General features: G+C 35.9%; 1 protein-coding gene across 3 annotated transcripts in view; it reads right to left on the bottom strand.

Moving 5' to 3' along the window:
• The window catches only part of lekr1 (Leucine-, glutamate- and lysine-rich protein 1), a 140,198-nt gene that overhangs the window by 58,723 nt on the left and 62,595 nt on the right, over nt 1–18,880 (bottom strand). For all 3 annotated transcript variants that reach the window (XM_079374447.1, XM_079374446.1, XM_079374448.1), the window contains exons 7-8: nt 13,755–13,836; nt 1,536–1,601 (exon numbers count right to left, since the gene is read on the bottom strand). In XM_079374447.1, coding sequence (XP_079230573.1) covers nt 1,536–1,601; nt 13,755–13,836 — 148 coding nt within the window. The remainder of the gene's footprint in view (nt 1–1,535; nt 1,602–13,754; nt 13,837–18,880) is intronic.

The following is an 18,880-nucleotide window of genomic DNA, read 5'->3' as shown; positions in this document are numbered from 1 at the left end:
TTGCCAGTGTTGCTCAGTCATTGTATCTTTATTTACTTCAACGTTGTCTCTGATGTTTCACATAAAAAATGCTTAAAGATAGAATTAGAACTAGCTGGCAACATATAAACTTGGAAAACAACTATTATAGCTAACATTACTTTTTTTAATTAATACTTTAATTAATACTCATGTCGTTCCAAATGTTCCAAAAACATTTAAGGCAACACCCTACAGGTGAATAGGGTAAAACTTTTAGGTATAACTATGACCATACTTTCCCTAGTTCAGCAATCATAGTACATTAAGACAATTGTTTTGTATTACAAGTTTAAACATGCAAATGAGACATTATCTAGGGATAATTCACCCAAAAATGAAAATTCTGTCATTAATTACTCACCCTCATGTCGTTCCAAACCCGTAAGACCTCCGTTCATCTTTGGAACACAAATTAAGAAACACAAATACTCTCCAAGTAGAACTAGGGTGACCTGGAGGAGACGAATTGTTGAATAAAGTCTTTATTTTTGTTTTCTTTGCGAACAAAAAGTATTCTCAAATTACGGTTGGACCACTGATGTCACATGGATTATTTTACCGATGTCCTTGCTACGTTTCTGGATGTTGGTTGTGTTAATTACATTGCTGTCTATGGGAGGGTCAGAGAGCTCTCAGAATGCATCAAAAATGTCTTAATTTTTGTTCCTTACGGGTTTGGAACGACATGAGGGTGAGTAATTATTAACAGAATTTAAAATTTTGGGGTGAACTATGCCTTTAATATCTTGACTTTACAGTTGTTGTTTTTTTTTTGCTTATACACATTTTAAAATTTGTGCCTCTTTTTTTCCCAAAACTTTACACACAAATCCAAGAACTGCACACACAAAATGCAAAATGCCTCACATCTCTTGCAAAATAATGCACTGCATTCAAAATATCACAAACACATCTCGAAAGCAAACATTTGCAAACACCTTTGCCATAATATTAATTCCTGTTAGGTTTGTGTGTGTTACATAGAAAATTGTGTGTTGTGTTTTGCAAAAAAGTGTCTTATGAAATTAAAAACTGAGTCAAAGGCCGAGAATTAGTGTATGGTTTTGCAGATTTCGTATGTGGTTCTCAGAGTCAATCCTCCCTATACGCAGAATACGCAAGCTGCGTAGGGCCCCCGAAACACCAGGGGGCCCCCTTGCTCTCAAAGATGATTTAATTTTAGTTTCGTTTTTGAATTTGGCCAGCGGTTATGAAAACATGAATGATCATTTATTTTAATACGGTGCGCTGTCACCCTTTCTACGTAAAAATCTGTCAAATCATGTAACGTGAATGTCTAAAGTCTCTTGTTCGAGACTTAAAAAAATGAGTTGAAAGCGAGCCGCGGAAAAGACACTGTTTCTCAAGCGCTTTCCACGAGCGCGATTCGAGACGGAGTGAACATGGACAAATGCATTTCATTCATTCGTTCATAACCCACTCGTAACCACGCATCCATCCCCATACAACCCCTCCCCCACCACCCAGTTTTGCGTAGGTTCTTATGGTTGTACCTCTCAATGGTGGCCGTCTGTTCTCTCCACAACACTCGCAGATCCTCCTTCTCCACGGACTTTATCCTGCAAGACAACAAAGATGTGTTTTTATTTAAAGCAGCGGCTGCTAACATCTGTTCCCTCTTTCCTCTATTGCCTGTGAGCGCGAGCCATACTGAAAAAATTCCCCTTCTCCAAAAAAGTCACCCAAGCATGTCCCTCTGGCATCCGCTTCTAACACCAGCAACTCAGCGTGAGCAGCTAAACAATGGCGTGTAAACGAGTGTAGCCCAGGGCACGTCCACATGCGATGTTAACAGGTACCATCGAGGGAATAATGGGTGTTGAAATCTCACTGTGTGAGAGGGAGAAGGTGAAAAAGAAAGCAGGTGGAAAAGAGATGGAAACACAATCTGACATACAGCTGTTAAGTGTTATGTTTTTTTGTCATATCCCTCTGTAGTTTGAGTAATAATGTGAAACTTGGTTAGTGAGCACAGAAGTGACAAGAGTGAATGTGGGAGTCTAATAAAACACAGAATTAAAGCTATAGTGGCGCCAAGTGATATTATGTTATTATGATGAGCGCCGGTGAGGAAGAACTAATCTCTGGATTTGGCAGAGTTTGTGGCTTCAATTATTTGAACGGTATTCACACGTTTCCACTAATCCACAAGTATGCTATGCACTACCATTTACAGAGATGTTTTTCCATGTAATTCTATTATTGCTCAGATCTACTTATTTATTTTTAGTCAGATTTACCCGTATCTAAACGTGACAGATAGATGGCCCCTTTATGTCATAACAGAATCATCTGCAAAGTGAACCAAACTTTGTTGCCGCAGGTCAAATGTCTGGCTAAGCGAGACTATTAATATGCTAACAGGGGGCTTTTGTGTGCCTGTGTGTGTATGAGTGCGCTCTCGTTTAATGCGTGCCACACAGTGTTTACGTGTGTGTCTATCACTCTGTCAATGCTTCAGCTCATTAATTCACCATGACGTTCTCAAATTCTGCATGCTAGTCTAGCAATTGTCATGCAACATCCAAACATTTGATGCACAAGTACATGCCTGTTTTCCTTTCAAGGTGGGGACTTACCATTGACTTTCATTATTCTATAAAATATTATTATGTCATATTATATTATTTCTTTCATCTACCCCTAAAACTAATCCTCTAAGAAAATGCTCTGCATTTTTCATTGTCATAAGATTTAGTACATTTATCAAGTGTTTTTTTCCTCCAATAACACTGTTAAATGTAATCTTTAGCAAATCTCAAAATTAATATCTAGTTTTCATAATGTACATGAAAATATTCTGATGCCTAAATTCACATTTAAGGCAACACCCTACAGGTGAATAGGGTAAAACTTTTAGGTATAATGACCATACTTTCCCTAGTTGAGCAATCATAGTACATTAAGACAATTGTTTTGTATTACAAGTTTAAACATTATCTAAATAAGTAATTTGCATACATTTCCAGAACAAAAATCTGAAAACTTGATAAAAGCCAGGATGCCTTAAATAAGTAATATATTTAAAGTGCATTTATTTCATACTAAGTATAATTCAAATCTATTAACATATTTACTGACGTTTCACTCAAGACTTACTGATATAAAAATTATAATTCAACTCTATTTGGGGTACTACTTGTGCAAAATGCACATTTCTTAATATTAAGCCTAAGATGTGTTTAATGTCACTATTACTGAGTATTGTACAATCTTTGAATAATATTGGTCTTTAAATGCAAGATATTTAAAGTGTACTCAAAGTAAACTTGCAATAATTCCACTTTAGCACAATCAAATACACTTCAGTATATCTTTGGTTGGACTTCAGCACTACTTCCATGCACATACAAAATTAGTTGTTCCAATTATCAGACTAGGTATACCAGTTTAGTATGCTGAAAGCATAATTGCAGGGTATTTTTACTAAGTACACAAATATGTAAATGTATTGTATACTTAGCATGAAATAAATGCATTTCAAATACATTTTAGCATATTTATTTTCCACTACGGTAAAAATACTTGTTTCACTTTGTTGACATATTAATGAGACATATTAAGAGGAGAAAAAAAATATTTTCACCATGTTTTTAGGAAGCAAATATAAATATTATATAAATTATATGTGAACATTTTCTGTTTTATTCTGTGATTTAACAAAGTTTTGTTGTTGCTGCTGTTTTTATTTATTTACTTATTTATTCTGTGAAGAAAAAGGAAAGTTTGGTTTATGTAAGTGCTACTAAAGTTGAGAGTTTTGACTCAGTGCATGAGAAAAAACATATTTTGAGAAAAAAATTGTAATTGAAATCTACAAACTCAATGGATAAAGTGTAATAAAATAATCAATTAAATGTGTATTTTATATGTTTTCATTCAAATAGTCTGAAGGAAGGCATGTTCCGGAGGCACAATAGCCCAAATCCCAACAATGACAAAAAAAGAAAAAAAAAAGTTTTTGCCTAAACTGTATTGCCTTAAAATAATTTTAGTCATTTTAGTTTTAGACTGCTTATAAGCTCACTTAGACAAAATATTATAAATTGTAAAGCCCTCTGCCATTATCAGCTTTCACATGAAAATAATCATCAGTATTGGTATGTGTTGGTGCATCCCTCGTCCCTGCAATGAAGGTAAAATCTTGCCCACTCACACCCACACACAAACACACAATCCAGATAATTTCACACACAGGGTCCTCAGACAAATTCTCCCTCTGGCTCTCAGACTGACCTTCAAGTCGATCAGGACATAAGCACAGACCTTGCATGTCTTAGCCTGGTTTCTAATAAAGGAAAACTCTCCTCTCCTCTTTCTTCTTTTCTTGCCCTCTGCAAACATCTACTCCAGCCGAGGCTCCTGGGGCCTTATGATAAACACAACATAGCAGAGAAATCCCTGCGTTGCTAAGCTGAATAACAATCAGTCTCTCGCTCTCCGTCTCATTTCCTCGTTCTAGTTTCTCCAATTCTCTCTCAAGGTCAGCACGGTATAGATTCCCTGTGGGTGTCGTCTGTCAACTGTTAAACCTTCTGCATCCCCCCCATCAGCCCACCCCAACTCACAAATATTTTTCACCCTCTCACGCTAGCACTCCCCATCCTGCACCATCGGCTCCCTCAACGCCAGTCTGGAGAAAATCAGGGGAGTACGTGTCTCCCAGCTGAGCCGGTATCTGCTGGTGTTTAGAGGATTGACGAGTCTTATGGAGGTTTGGTGAAGACCTATCTTGCTTTGTTTATTTTGGTTGCCTGAAGGTTTCGCTGAGCTCTGTGACACACTGCTATCTGACAGAGGGTTAAGATAACCTTTTATTTCCCCTGGATCTCTGTGACACTAGAGATAAGAGTGAGGGGGAGAGGAAAAGGGAATGAGAGAGAAAGAGAAAGTGTTTATGGGATTAACATGTTGAAGATGGATGTCTCCGTTTGGATGAAAACATGATGGCTGTCAGGTCAAGTGGACCTGAAAACAAGAACGCAATCTGTAACTCTCACATGCTCACTAGACATCTGACTCTTACCAAAGAATGGATCAGAATTGAAGGAAATAAATGGTCTGAGTCACTTTTGCTCATACTTAGAATAAGGTATTTGATCATACTCCATTGAACTCTGGCGAACAATATTTGTGAATGATATGAATGGTCCCCGAAATCATGCAGATTGTTGAGGAGAGATGTACAATTAATGTATCTTTCGTGACTGGAAAAATGTTTAAAAAAAAATAATAAAATTGAATAATTGAGAACTCAGAATTTAGTGAATCAATTCTGATTTAGATTTGTCCTGATTCAGTTCCAATTCAGAATTTAAGGGGGGGAAGAAAGAAAGAAAGAAAGAAAGAAAGAAAGAAAGAAAGAAAGAAAGAAAGAAAGAAAGAAAGAAAGAAATTAAATAGAGTAAGCAAATAGAACAGATATATGCCAATATACAGATATACTGAATTTGTATATTGCATTTTATTTTACAGATATAAAATGCAATATACTTATACATGCATACATACATATATTTTTATGTATGTATATATATATATATATATATATATATATATATATATATATATACAGTATCTCACAGAAGTGAGTACACCCCTCACATTTTTGTAAATATTTTACTATATGTTTTCATGTGACAACACTGAAGAAATGACACTTTGCTACAATGTAAAGTAGTGAGTGTACAGCTTGTATAACAGTGTAAATTTGCTGTCCCCTCAAAATAACTCAACACACAGCCATTAATGTCTGCTATAATAACGGTAGACAGCACTATTTGAGGATCAATGGGGAACAAATGGAAGAGGAATCTGTGGCAGGTGAAAGACTCTGTTTCTTGAAGAGCACTATGGTGTTCTTCATGTGCGCTTTAGGCCTGAGGAGCGCTATGACACGTGTAAGACCACCCTTGTGAAAAAGAAGTGCACTTAGGTGTACTTTTATAAAGTGTACTTATTGCAGAAATAATATACTTTAAAAAAACACACAAGTGAAAATTAAATGTTATTTTCGACGCTTAAATACATTGTTATTGTAATTAACTTCAAATATATCCCATTTTAAAGTGATATTAAATGCAATAAGTTGAACTTTTGAGTGATTTTTTTTAAACCACTTAAGTGAAAAAGTGGTACGTTTTAGTACATCTTTATATGTACTTTCATAATTGTTTCTAGTGTCTTTAAAATATGGTTAAAGTGCACTACTAATGTACTAAAAAGCAATTAATGTGAACTAAAATATACTTAAATGTCATTTCAATGTCTGGCAATGAAGTTGAAATTTAGTATAGGCTATTTAAAATTGTATTTTACTTAATTGCCTAGTTACAATCAACACAAACACAAAATGAAAACCCACTGCATTTATTGACAAATCAATCTCTAAAACAAATACACAAAAATGCTTTTTGCTTATGCACAAGAAAAACCCAACACTATACACAGCTGCAACACTTTAACTCACTTATTAGAAAGAGTCTGGAGAACAATGCAAAATCACATACATACTTGCATACAAAAGTACCTAATCTCGCCATCATAGAAAACATCATCATTCTGTATGATGTATATGATGTATTGGGGACCTAAAAATGTCCACAAGGTCATAATTTACTGGTATTACTATCCCTGTGGAGTCATGTGGTCTCCATAACGTATAGGATTACTAACACACAAACACACACACACTTAATAACAAAAAAAAAAATAAAGAAAATTATGATTCGCACAACAAATGAGACCTTATGGTAAAACATTACCAAGCTGTGTTAATCGTACCCTCAGTTTCACAGACAAGGCTTAAGACCAGCCCCAGACTAAAGTGTAATCCTGAGCTGTTTCAAACTGAAAGAAACTTGCACTGACCGATCTTTAAAAATATCAGTGCCTTTGTTTTGTCTCAAGACGCACACCAGTAATGTTTTTTCTAAGGAATGTTAATGAAAATGACTTAAATGTCCTAATTGAAATATGGCCAACTTTTGGATTAGTCTAAACCCTGTCTGTGAAACCAGGCCATAAATTCTCAAATCTTTACTAGCACCAACAGTTCCGAAGGACCGAAACGTTTCTTATAAAATCTTACTCCAGCATTAGTGAATGCAAGTTTGACCAAATAAATAAAGTTCCAAATGAACTTGCTGGGAAGTGGTGTTTGTCAGTGTCCCAGAAGCTCTCCATCGACAGTAAACTTCAAATGTCATGAAGCTGCACACCATCTCTCCACGGTCTCTGTGAACGGAAATGTTCCAAAGAGGCAGGAAAGTCAGAAAAAATTTCCTTGAGGGAAGAAAGAAGAACAATTGTTATGAAACATATCCAGTCTTTATAAATGGTTCAGTGGCGTGAAAGCAATAGACAGTTGAGGTCTAAAGTTTATATACACCTTGCAGTATCTGCAAAATGTTAATAATTTAAGCAGTAAGAGGGTAGAGGGGTAGAATCATTAAAAAAATAGCAATTTCTGCTCTGATGAAGCAGTTTATTCTGCAAGGTGTATGTAATCTTTTGACCACATCTGCATCATCTAAGAGGTGAATTACCTCAATCATCAGGGCAACATCGTAGTAGAATGCTGGGAGATGTTGCTTCAGATTTCTGGACCACACCATCTTCACTGAAAAAAAAATATATATATTCCTACTTTACAGGGATAAATAAAACATAACTTTATATAATAATAAAACATAACTTTATCAATTACCCAAATATAGAAACATATCCAAAAATCAATGAAAATGAAGAAGAAAGGTACATTTAATGAAGGTACATTAAATTTTTCCCCTCATCTTGCCTTGCAAGCTTCTCTCACACATCTTCATGAAGAATGTTCCTGTATTTACCAGGATTTACACAGCAAAGCTGCTGTCCTCTTCCTTTGGTTTGTTACCTTTATAATATATGATGATTAGAGGGGATCTGTAAATGCACAGGTGGGAATACATTACTTGCAAATGGAAAAGATTCAAAGCATTTAAAATCCATAGGGATAGTGACTTAATAAAGGACTTTTAGCTTGTCATGTGTGATCAGGGTGATCTGACTTACTTCTAACATCACATGTTTCCACACTGTATCTCCAGTAACAAATCTGCATTGACCCTGCAAAATGAAGAACTCCAGATAAGTAAAAAATATTACATATTACAAACACAACCAGTAATGGAACATCTCGCTCTTCAAATGCAAAAATAAACGCAACAACATTATTTCTAGATGTGGCTGATATATTGAATATTACTAGTGGTTATAATATCGATTATATGCTTTAAATATTACAAGATCGGATCTTTGAATTTTGTTTAGTAGCGTTACATTGAATTTTAAATCATTTAGTTAAAAATACAATATTGTATTTTCAGCAGCCAAATGTCTTGGTCCACAGACGCGATAACATTCCGATATCAGAATGCATTCATAGATAAATTATAGGACACGATTAATTCACCTCCAGAGTCCATGTAGCAAGAACTGCCAGGTGTGAATGGCAGGAATGACAAGACTAAATTAAGAGTAAAGAAAGCTTATCAAGATATACTTACTTGATTCATCTGCAGTAATGAAGTCTCATCTGTAATCATCCAAACGCGCCGCTCCTCTGTTGTCGTTTGATCATCAAAGCTCCGTCGCTTCGCGATTACAAAAACATGGGCGCAGTCCATTTTTCAAACTCTGCTGAAGTAGCACGCCATCATGGCGCATTTGACGTGTAGTATTTTTGGCGCATAAAACGAGTGATTCGTGGTTACATGTTATTTCAGGCTTTTCATTTCTGTTCAAGTTCAAGTTGTCCTAATTCATTGTGTAGTTAGACCAAATACTATGGTTAGACTCATTCACCTAACTAAAAGTCAGTCATTTTTTACAGTGCAGTGTAGCCTTGTCTAATTAAAATTATTTGAATGCAAATTAATTTTGTTTAGATCTGTTAAACTTTTGCTTGCAACTAAATGTGTGTTTAAGTGAGAACAACATAATGATATTGAAAGTATTCTGCACACAGATGTAAAGTACAGTACTATTACATACAAATACAGTACTCTCATAAATGACACTGTATCAAATGTTATGTCAAAAATTAAACTTCACAGAGTTAATAGCGCAAGAGCTGGTGATGAAAATTTCAACAATACGTTTCATTGGAGTATACTGTATAAGAAAGTGTATTTAAGTTTAGAAGAAAAATGCACATAGTATATATTATAGACTAAATACATCTAAAATACATTAACAAATGTAGTTTTGAGGAACACACTTAAGTTGAAATTTAAATAAATAATTTTACATGTGCTTTAATATATTGATAAATATATCAAAATAAGTGTACTTATTTAAAACACAATAAAATCATAATTATGTAAAATGTATGTTTAAGTAATACTTAATTAGACATTATTATAAAGTGCATTTTTAAAAAGTGCACTTAAGTATGTTAAGACTTATTGTCATTAAAGTGTACTCTCTTTAAGTACACTTAAGTGGCCTTTAATTTAGATTATATTATGTTATCTGCAAGTGCACTTTTTAAAAAGTATATTTAATAATTGATGCACACAAAAATACACTTTTGCTGCAATTAAGCACACTTCTTTTTCACAAGGGCAGGTATCATGTGTGCTTTTTGGTTTGTTCAGGAGGGAATACTGTGAAAAAATGTGTGACATCTGAACTCCAGGAGTTTAGTGTTGAGAAGTTCCAGTGAAATGTTTTGCATATCAGGATTTTTCTTAGCTATACTGTACTTTATATCACTTCATATCTCACCAGGTCCAGGTCATTTACAAAAGTGATCATCCTCTTTATCTCTCTCAGTCTTGCTCTTTTCCACTCCCTGTCCCTGCAGGTTGATCACATTGGTGTTGTCACCCCATGTGCATTTTAAATAGCCCCTAACTATTTCTGACATGTATCAGCGTAGCCAGGGAAACAAACCGGCTCGGCAGATGTGTGATATGCGTGTTTGAGATAGGGTTAGAGGTTGCATGGTTGTCTTGGGAACACATGCTGCATACAAACACTGCTCTTTCTTCCCTGATATGGAGATATCAAAGCTTTGGCACGCATCTGAACCCAGACGTCATGCTGTTTCAGAAAAGCCGAAACGCAATCTAATTCAGAAGGTCTAAAGTTCCCTCCTGAAAAAACAAAAAGTCATTGGAGTGTCTTTACTGAGAAAGTTGAATAATTCAGCTGTTATTCTTGGCTTGTTTGCTTGTACAACTTAAATTATGGTGAAGGGATTGCTCAGAAAAAATGGAGATTCTTTCATAATTTCTTCATTTATTCAACCTTATGGTGTTCTAAAAAAAGATATTTTGAAGAATGGTTTTGTCCATGTAAAGAAAGCCAAAGGGGTCCAACACAACATTCAAATCCATTGAGGCTTTCATTTTAAGGACAAAATGTAATTTATTTCCTTTGATATTTAGTCTTCAGGGTCACATGAGCCTCCAGAAATCATTCAAATATGCTGATTTGGTGCTCAAGAAACATTTCTTATTATTATCAACACTGAAAACATTTGTGCCGCTTCATATTTTTGTGGAAATTTTTAGTAGTCTCAGATACTTTTTTAGAATTCTTTGAAGAGTCCTAATGAACAATGTTTTTTAAAATAGAAATCTTTGGAACATTATGTCTTTGCTGTCACTTTTGATCAATAAAATGCATCCTTACTGAATAAAACTATTAATTTCTTTCGAAAATTAAAATCTTACTGACCCTGTTGAAAAAAAACAGCATATGCATGTTAGGTATGTTTTGAAGCATGGCATCTGGTTTGAGCTGGTCCTGAGCTAGCTGCTTAGGACCAGCTTAGGGCCAGCTCAAACCAGCTGCCATGCTTCAAAATATATCTACCTTTTTTCAACAGGGTTCAAACTTATTTGAACATTAGTGTCTGTTTTTACAGAAATGAAGGCCTGTCAGTTACATCAGATCTCAATGTGCATTAGCACCTACCAATGTGCATTAGCGCAGAAGGCAGGAAGAGCCTACGCACACATACATAGCTGTCCATGCCAGAGCAGCCCTGACAGCTACCACAGCTCTCCCACTGTCACACCACATACACTGTCCTGCCACGGAGCATTCTGACAGCTCTCATCAACAGAGAAACAGACACAGGCTCCTTCGTTCACAAAAGGGAGAAAGAAACCAGAAAAACAGAAGTTGGGACAGATTATAAAAGGAGTATGAGCCAATGTTGAGTCAATGTGTGTAATGCGATGAACCTCTGAGGAGGGAGGTGTACGGATCGTGAAGCAACACCTCAAACTCAACAAAAATGTTTCTTCCTCACACGCTGCCAGGTCACAGAGCTCATAACTCTTCGCTCCTCCTGAACCTCCAGGAAAAAAAAAAACTCTCTTCATAAGGAAGTACATATCCTCATTGCTTTGGTTATATATATAGTGTTTGGTGTGGACGGTAGTGCATTGGATGCAAATGTAATACAAAACACTTTCTCTAAGACTGGGAGGAAGATGGATGGCTGTTCCCCAACTGAGCAAATCATAAAATGCTCCTCTTTCTCCTTCCCAACACACATTAAATCATTTTATAAGGGAGGAGGGGGTGTTTTATAGATATTGGTGTAATATTGAGCTGTAATGTGAGCTGTGCTGAGATGTCTGGATGTAGTGTATGATGAAGAGCTATCAGAAGTAGAACACTGAATCCTGGCTAAATCGGGATAAAATACTGGGTCAGAGTACTCCACCTGGAATGTGTCAAGTGTGTGTGTCAGTCCTAATAATTTTTTATCATAAATATTGCATTTACTTAAGAAACAATTTCTTAAAGGATTAGTTCACTCCAGAGTGAAAATTTCCTGATAATTTACTCACCCCGATGTCATCCAAGATGTTCATGTCTTTCTTTCTTCAGTTGAAAAGAAATTCAAGTTTTTGAGGAAACCATTCCAGGATTTTTCTCTGCATAGTGAACTTTCAACAGGGACCAATGTGTTGAAGGTCCAAATTGCAGTTCCAATTGCAGTTCCAGTGCTCTACACAATCCCACCACTAATCTACTAATCCTTTAAAGAAACAGACCATTTTATCCAATATTTGTTTGCTATAATGAAACAGGCAGTTACTGCCTGTGAAAATCCAAATCTGTGTTTTAACCAGTTGCAGTGTTTTAGAAGGCAGACAGCAAGGCAGCTTCCTTGGTTTTTGGAACCTAGGGCCAATTTTACAAAACAGGGCAAATTAGCCATGAAACATGAAGCATGAAGCAATTCCAAATCATGTTCGGATAATGTGTTCTCTCCAAATAAATTAATACATGTGGAAAAATCCTTTCCCTTCTACCATGCAGTGCCTCCTCCTAGCAACAAATTGCATCCATTTCAAGCACAAAATAGTTTAAGACATGCTTTTTCGGGGTGTTAAATAATGGCGCAAATGCCAGTAATTTGACGAGCGCACACATTAGTAAATCTCGTTGTGTGATTCATTTGAATACTCTCCTCCCACAAATTTTGCGTCTGAAAGGGAAACTCCTAGAAATGCATATTCAATAAGTTCAGACGCAAAAATAACTATGCCCACACCTTTTCAGCGCTAAATCTTCATTTTAATGGATAAAACAAAAGACGGTTTGCGCTGGCGCATGCTGTTGGTAAAACTGGTCCCTAGATAGATGCTATTTACTCTAGGTGCACCACAGCAAAAAAAATTATTCGTATTTTCAAAGGCTACTTTCACACTGTCAACATTTGGGATTGACAACCTTATTTACTTACAGGTCTGAATTTCGAAATGTCCGTACTGTCTGTATGAATGTGCATCCATCACATCTAAACTAACCGTCTAGCTTTTTCAATAACGAAATATTCAGTGTATATTTAAAGTCATAAATGGATGGAACTTTACTTGTCCCTATCCCTAAAGGCCACCCTTACACTGCTAACTTAAAACTTATTCGACCAGTAAATGTGTCCTCAGAGATATAGGAAAAAAGCCATGATTTTAAATGTGGTAACAATATGAGCTGCATGCATCCAGTTGGTGGCCAGCCCATCGGACCAATGTGAGGACACCGCATCCAGTTTCAATTATGAGCCTATTAAATAACCGTTAGGCACATTCCACAATTATACATCCATTAGGCACTTTATTTCCACTTATTTTCTTTAGTTTTGATTTAAAATAAACGCCTCTTCAAGCTGATTGGCAACAGGAATATGGCAAAGAATTAGACTGGAAAAAGGTGGATATAAACACCTTCGGGTCTGTTGCGCGTCAAAAGCTAAATATACTGTCTTTGCATGAAGTGTAAATACACAGCCCATTATATAGTTTAAAGACACTGTAATTTTACTGTATTTTTGAAACATGGAAATGTCTAAATGGGAATGTGTTGATAGTGTAGTACATTATTCAAAAATAACTGGTAACACTTTATTTCGATAGTCCACTTTAGACATTCTACTAACAGTAAGTAACTTTGCAACTACATGTCAACTAGCAGTCATTAGAGTATTAGTAGACTGTCTGCTTAATATTTTCTAACATTTTATTTTGATGGGTCCACAACATACAACATACTGAGTATTAGAAACTTTGCAAGTATGTCAGCTTATTCTACTAACCCTAAACCTACCCTACTGAGAGTTAGTTGACATGTAATTACAAAGTTACTTATAGTTAGTAGAATGTCTAAAGTGGACTATCGAAATAAAGTGTAACCAAATAACTTACTCCAGAAGTTTCGTTACATGCTCTCGTTCATGTATGCTGTTCTGGAGATCTGTTTTCAGAGTCTTCACCTCCTCCCTCAGGCCTGTAAAAACATCAAGAAAAAAAAAAAACGTTCAAGTACCCTGTTAAAAAAACGGGATACTACATACCCTTAACAGGCTACAATGTTGGTCAGGTGACTAAGATATGCTTCAGGAAACTAATGTTGAAAGATATATGCGCAATAATAAATCCAACTTGGTTCAACATCTACTGTTGGCAAAAGTTAAAAACAGATTTTTGTTTCACTGTCTTTTGTCGCTATAAATGTTCATCTGGGTTTCTTCCCTCATTCATCCATTTCCTCCTGTGCCAATAGATGTAATTCTTTCTCTCTCTCGCTTGCTGCTTTGTATCTCTCTTGAAGCACTGAAGCATAATCTGGTGCCTATCGGTTGCCAGCAGCAATAATTGAGGGTGAACTCTTCACCCAAACACAGGACAGTGAAAGCATTCTCATTTATCATCTCAGCTCGGTGACATCCGATGCAGCATTCAGGAGACCTTATTCACTCAGCCCTGCTCTCATTATCGTGAAGAGGGCAGAGAGACGGCCAAGGATTTGAAACAGGAGACATTTTAAAAGACAAGAGGGAGGAGAGGATGACAGGAAACTGTAGGAGTCAGACCAGCCACAGATTTAGAGTTGTACTACTGCAGTCACCCGACATGAAGGACATCTAACCCACAAATTATGGGCATACAAGCTTATCTTCATCTGGTTTTGTATGATGACAGCATTGAGTATCTTCAGTGGCTTCAAAACATATTCAGACATTTAAAATCTATGTCATTTAATTATACAACAAACCTAAGAGGCATCTACAATCAAATGATGTTAGAGCTTCTCTCAGCATTAATGCCACCTTTAATCATATTTGTAGTTATTTTTAACTAGCTGGTGTCAAGGTGATTTTTAGTGGCTGTATGAAATAAGTTCCCCTCAAACCCACACAGGACACTGTGAACATGTTCCACTAACATTTAACAACCAGAATGCGGACAAATACCTTCCATACAGTCATGGAAACCTGGAAAGAGCATGAGGGACCAATGTATTTTTTAGGCCTAGAAATGTTATGGGAGTAAATACATTTGAAAAATCATGGAAATATATTTTTGTAGTTCTGCTCTAACATATTTTATCAGCAACATATTGCTTTTATGTAGAGCTTACAGTACTTGGCTTTAAACCTGCATGCTAACTATAGTAATGTTCAATGTGTGATTAGATTGTTTTTTGAGGCAGATTGTAAATGAATCGGTCAAACTGGTTCACAAAATGGCCTCAATGATTATAGAATCAACCAGAATTAAAATAACGGTAACACGTAACAATAAGGCCTCATTTGTTAATATTAGTTATTGCATAAACTAACATGAACTACAATGAACAATACATTTTTACCTTAAATGTTCCCTGCTGGTGGAATGACCAGTTCAACTCGATCCAAACAGTTTTAGCCATCTTCAAGAACCATCTAAAAGCACATCTCTTCCATCTACACTTGACCCTCTATCACTAGAACTCTCTATTCTATTTCTAAAAATAAAAATAACTTGACCTTGAACTTAATATTAAAGATTAACAAATGCTATATAAATATTGTTCATGTTAACTAACATAGTTAATTATTTCTAGCAAATGAAACCTTATTGTAAAGTATTACCAAAATCACTTTTATAATTCCTTTAATAACTGAAGGGGCTGAAAGTTATGAAAATTCACTGTTTTTTCACATGAAAAAAGGTGGGAGTATAATTATTTATATTTATTATGTTGTGATATGTTTTGATTGAAGATTTTGCTTGCTAGTGCATTTTTTTCAGTAATTTAATGAAATGCTACATTTTAAGTGTGATTTAAGCACCTTTGATTTAATCTCACTTAAAGGTGGGGTATGCATTTTTTCAAAAACAAAACAGTCAGCAGTAAGGGGCGTGTCTACTCATGATGCAGAGGAGAGAGCGCTCATCGGTGCACAGGACGGACAATAGCCGAGCCGAGCGACGACAGAAAGATAGAGATGGAGGCTAAAAAACAAAAGAGGAAAACGTCTGCGGAACAAAAGAAGGCTTACACCATGTCTACATTGGACGCCACAAAGCGACAATTGAAAATCATTTGAAATTTGTGTCAGTATGTCATAATTAGAACGCGGCAACTGTGTTCTGTTGGAGATTTGTCGCGCTGTGCAGCATCCAGTGTAGACAGCATCACTGATTATAATGAGTTCTATAGTGTTTTGTTGTGCCGCTCGCATCCGGTGTAGACACGGTGTTACAAGAAGGCAAGAAGTAGGACCCGTGTAAATATCGAATCAGCTTTCCAGCGCAGGAGAGAACTGGAGGAGCGGGAAAGGCCTGCGATCAGACACCGAGGTTGCTTTGTTTCTTCTCGATAGGTGAGTAACTTCTAACTTTGTTTTGGTGATTTCAAATGTCAATATTGGCTACCAGAAATCACCCCACCTTTAAAACAGAAATAATATTTTAAATGAATTATACTCAAGAAATGTCAATTCAAGTAGGACTGTAAAAATATCTTACCAAAAACCTAGAAAATGTACTTCAAATAACATTAATTATAAGTCAAATATATTGTGCAATATTTTGGATTTTTTTCTAAAGATTTTTCTATTGACTACAGTATATTTGAACTATATTAAGAGTTATTTTTATGACTGTCAATGGTTATTAATAATGCATGGATAAGCAGCTCTTTTTAGGTGCCTTTAACTATCTATATATGAACAAATAACAAGAGATGAGATCAACCAATTTGCAGGAAGGACATTTACAAACGTATCAATGTAACAAGCAAGAACACTTGTGTAGCAGCGGTCAGGAGACACACACAGGTCCCGGCAGTGTTTAAATAAATGGAGTCAATGAGAGGCTGCCCTTTACTGCCACCGACCAGAGCAAGTCGTTCTGACCTCTCTCTCTGTCTCTCTCCTACTCTCCTAATGATTAGCATCATAAACCACAGGACAAAAATACCCAACAGAGGCTGCGAGACTTCAGAGACCCAGAGAGACATTGTTTGTAAGACGCTGGTCTAATTTTGAAGCACATCTCCTGAGGAAAAACACTACAGAAAGCACAACAATGTCTTTACCGAATGAAGAGACAATAATTAGGAGGTTGCATCATCTCTGTGAAAACAGCAACTGCACAAAGAGAGATAGAGGGTGTAAACCACAGTAAATTACGGGAAACAAATGTGTTTGTTTCTAAAGGAACTGGGGGCCAAGCCATAAACACCTGAAACCACAGTCCAGAGGAAGCGGTCATTCTGTTCTCAAACTGTTTGTGCTGGCAAGCAGGTCCGCTAACTCACAACAGGATGTATTCCAGAACTGCATAAAGGCTGGTGGGATCGTTTCACTACGTGGTCGGTCCAGAGGGCTTTTATTCAGAGGAAAAATGGGCTGTTTTGTTCTGTCTGTTTGTTGGTGAGTTGGCTGTCTGGCTGGCTCTCAGAGGCTGAGACCAGTTAAGGTGACGTCGTGCTTTTTCTGGTGAAAGTGCTCTCTACTGTGCTGCCCGTGTCAGTCTGACATTTTCTCGATGGGGGTAAAAGAGTGCCTAGGAGGAGGGCTTATTCTCTTCAGCAGCATACTGATAATTGCTTTCTGGTCACCGTAACATGACCAGGATAAATAGAGAGCAAGGTATAAATGTATTCGCTCTTTGTTTTGCTCCCTCTTTCCCTTTCTTTTGCCTCGCATGGTAAGGAAAATCTATCCACTTCATTTATGAGTATAGGGCAATGGGTACTTCTCCAAGGACAATTTTGATGCACTTTCATAGCTCAGGAGACTTAATGGAGTTTTAGCTGCACTTCATTTATATATCAATTTTGTCTGAAGGTTTCTCAAAATTCTTCAGAAGAAAAAAAAAAGAAAATGGATACAAATGACACAAATTTTGAGACTAAACAGAGACTGAAAATGAATGGTAATGGCTCAGATCGTTTGGTCTGCCTGGAAAGAACTAGATGAGAAATTTTCAAAAATTACCAGTTTTGATACACTTAACAAAAAGCTTAGGGTCAGTAAAAATTAATTAGAAAAAAACTAAGTGACAAAGACATTTACAATATTATAAAATATTATTATATTATAAATATTATATAAAAAAATGCAGTTATTTTGATATTTTTATTTATTTTACGAATCCTCCTAAATATTGAGCAGCAGAACAGATTTCAACATGAATAATAATAAGAAATGAGTCACACTTTATTTTAAGGTCCACATCTTGAAATTAACAAACCATTAACTATGTTTTTTTTTGTTTTTTTGCCTGAATAAACTACTAATTTGCTGCTTGTAAATAGTTAGTAAGGTAGTTATTAAGTTTAGGTATTGGGTAGGATTAGGGATGTACAATATAATATGCCCATGAAGAACATATAGCTTTATATGTACTTATAAACAGCCAATATGTTAACAATAGGCATGCTAATAAGCAACTAGTTAATGGTGAGAATTGGTCCTTATACTAAAGTGTTACCAAGAAATGTTTCTTGAGCGCATATTAGAATGAGTTCTGAAGGGTTCATGTGATACCAGCAAGGTTAAATGGCCGCTGAAAATTATCTTTGCCATCACAGGAATAAATTATATTTTAAAATACATTAGAATATAACTGAATAGTTATTTTAAATTGTAATAATACTTCACAGTATTACTATTTTTTTACAATAGTACTCTTTATAGATGCAATGTATTGCAAAAGTAATAGGTCACCCCCTTCTAATGAATATGTTTGACTACTTTAGTCATTTCTATGAGTACAAATCTTAATGTTTAAGCATATAATGATATTCTACGGAATTGTGTGCTTCTAATTTTATAGCAACAGTTTGGACAGGACCCTTTTCTATTCTAACATGATGGTGCCTCTGTGTATAAGGCAAGGTTCAAAAAGACATGATTGATTCAGTTTTGATGAGTTTTTGGCTCAAGGTAATTTAAAGTCACACCAGAGGTGTTCAGCTGGGATCAGGACTTGGCTTTCTGCAGACCAGTCAAGTTCTTCCACACTGACTGAATCAATCATGTCTTTTTGAACCATGC

The sequence above is a fragment of the Barbus barbus genome, assembly GCF_936440315.1.
Source record: "Barbus barbus genome assembly, chromosome: 23".
Classification (NCBI taxonomy): Eukaryota; Metazoa; Chordata; class Actinopteri; order Cypriniformes; family Cyprinidae; genus Barbus; species Barbus barbus.
Note: the sequence above shows the minus strand (reverse complement) of the source record. Positions and strands in the feature narration are given on the sequence as shown.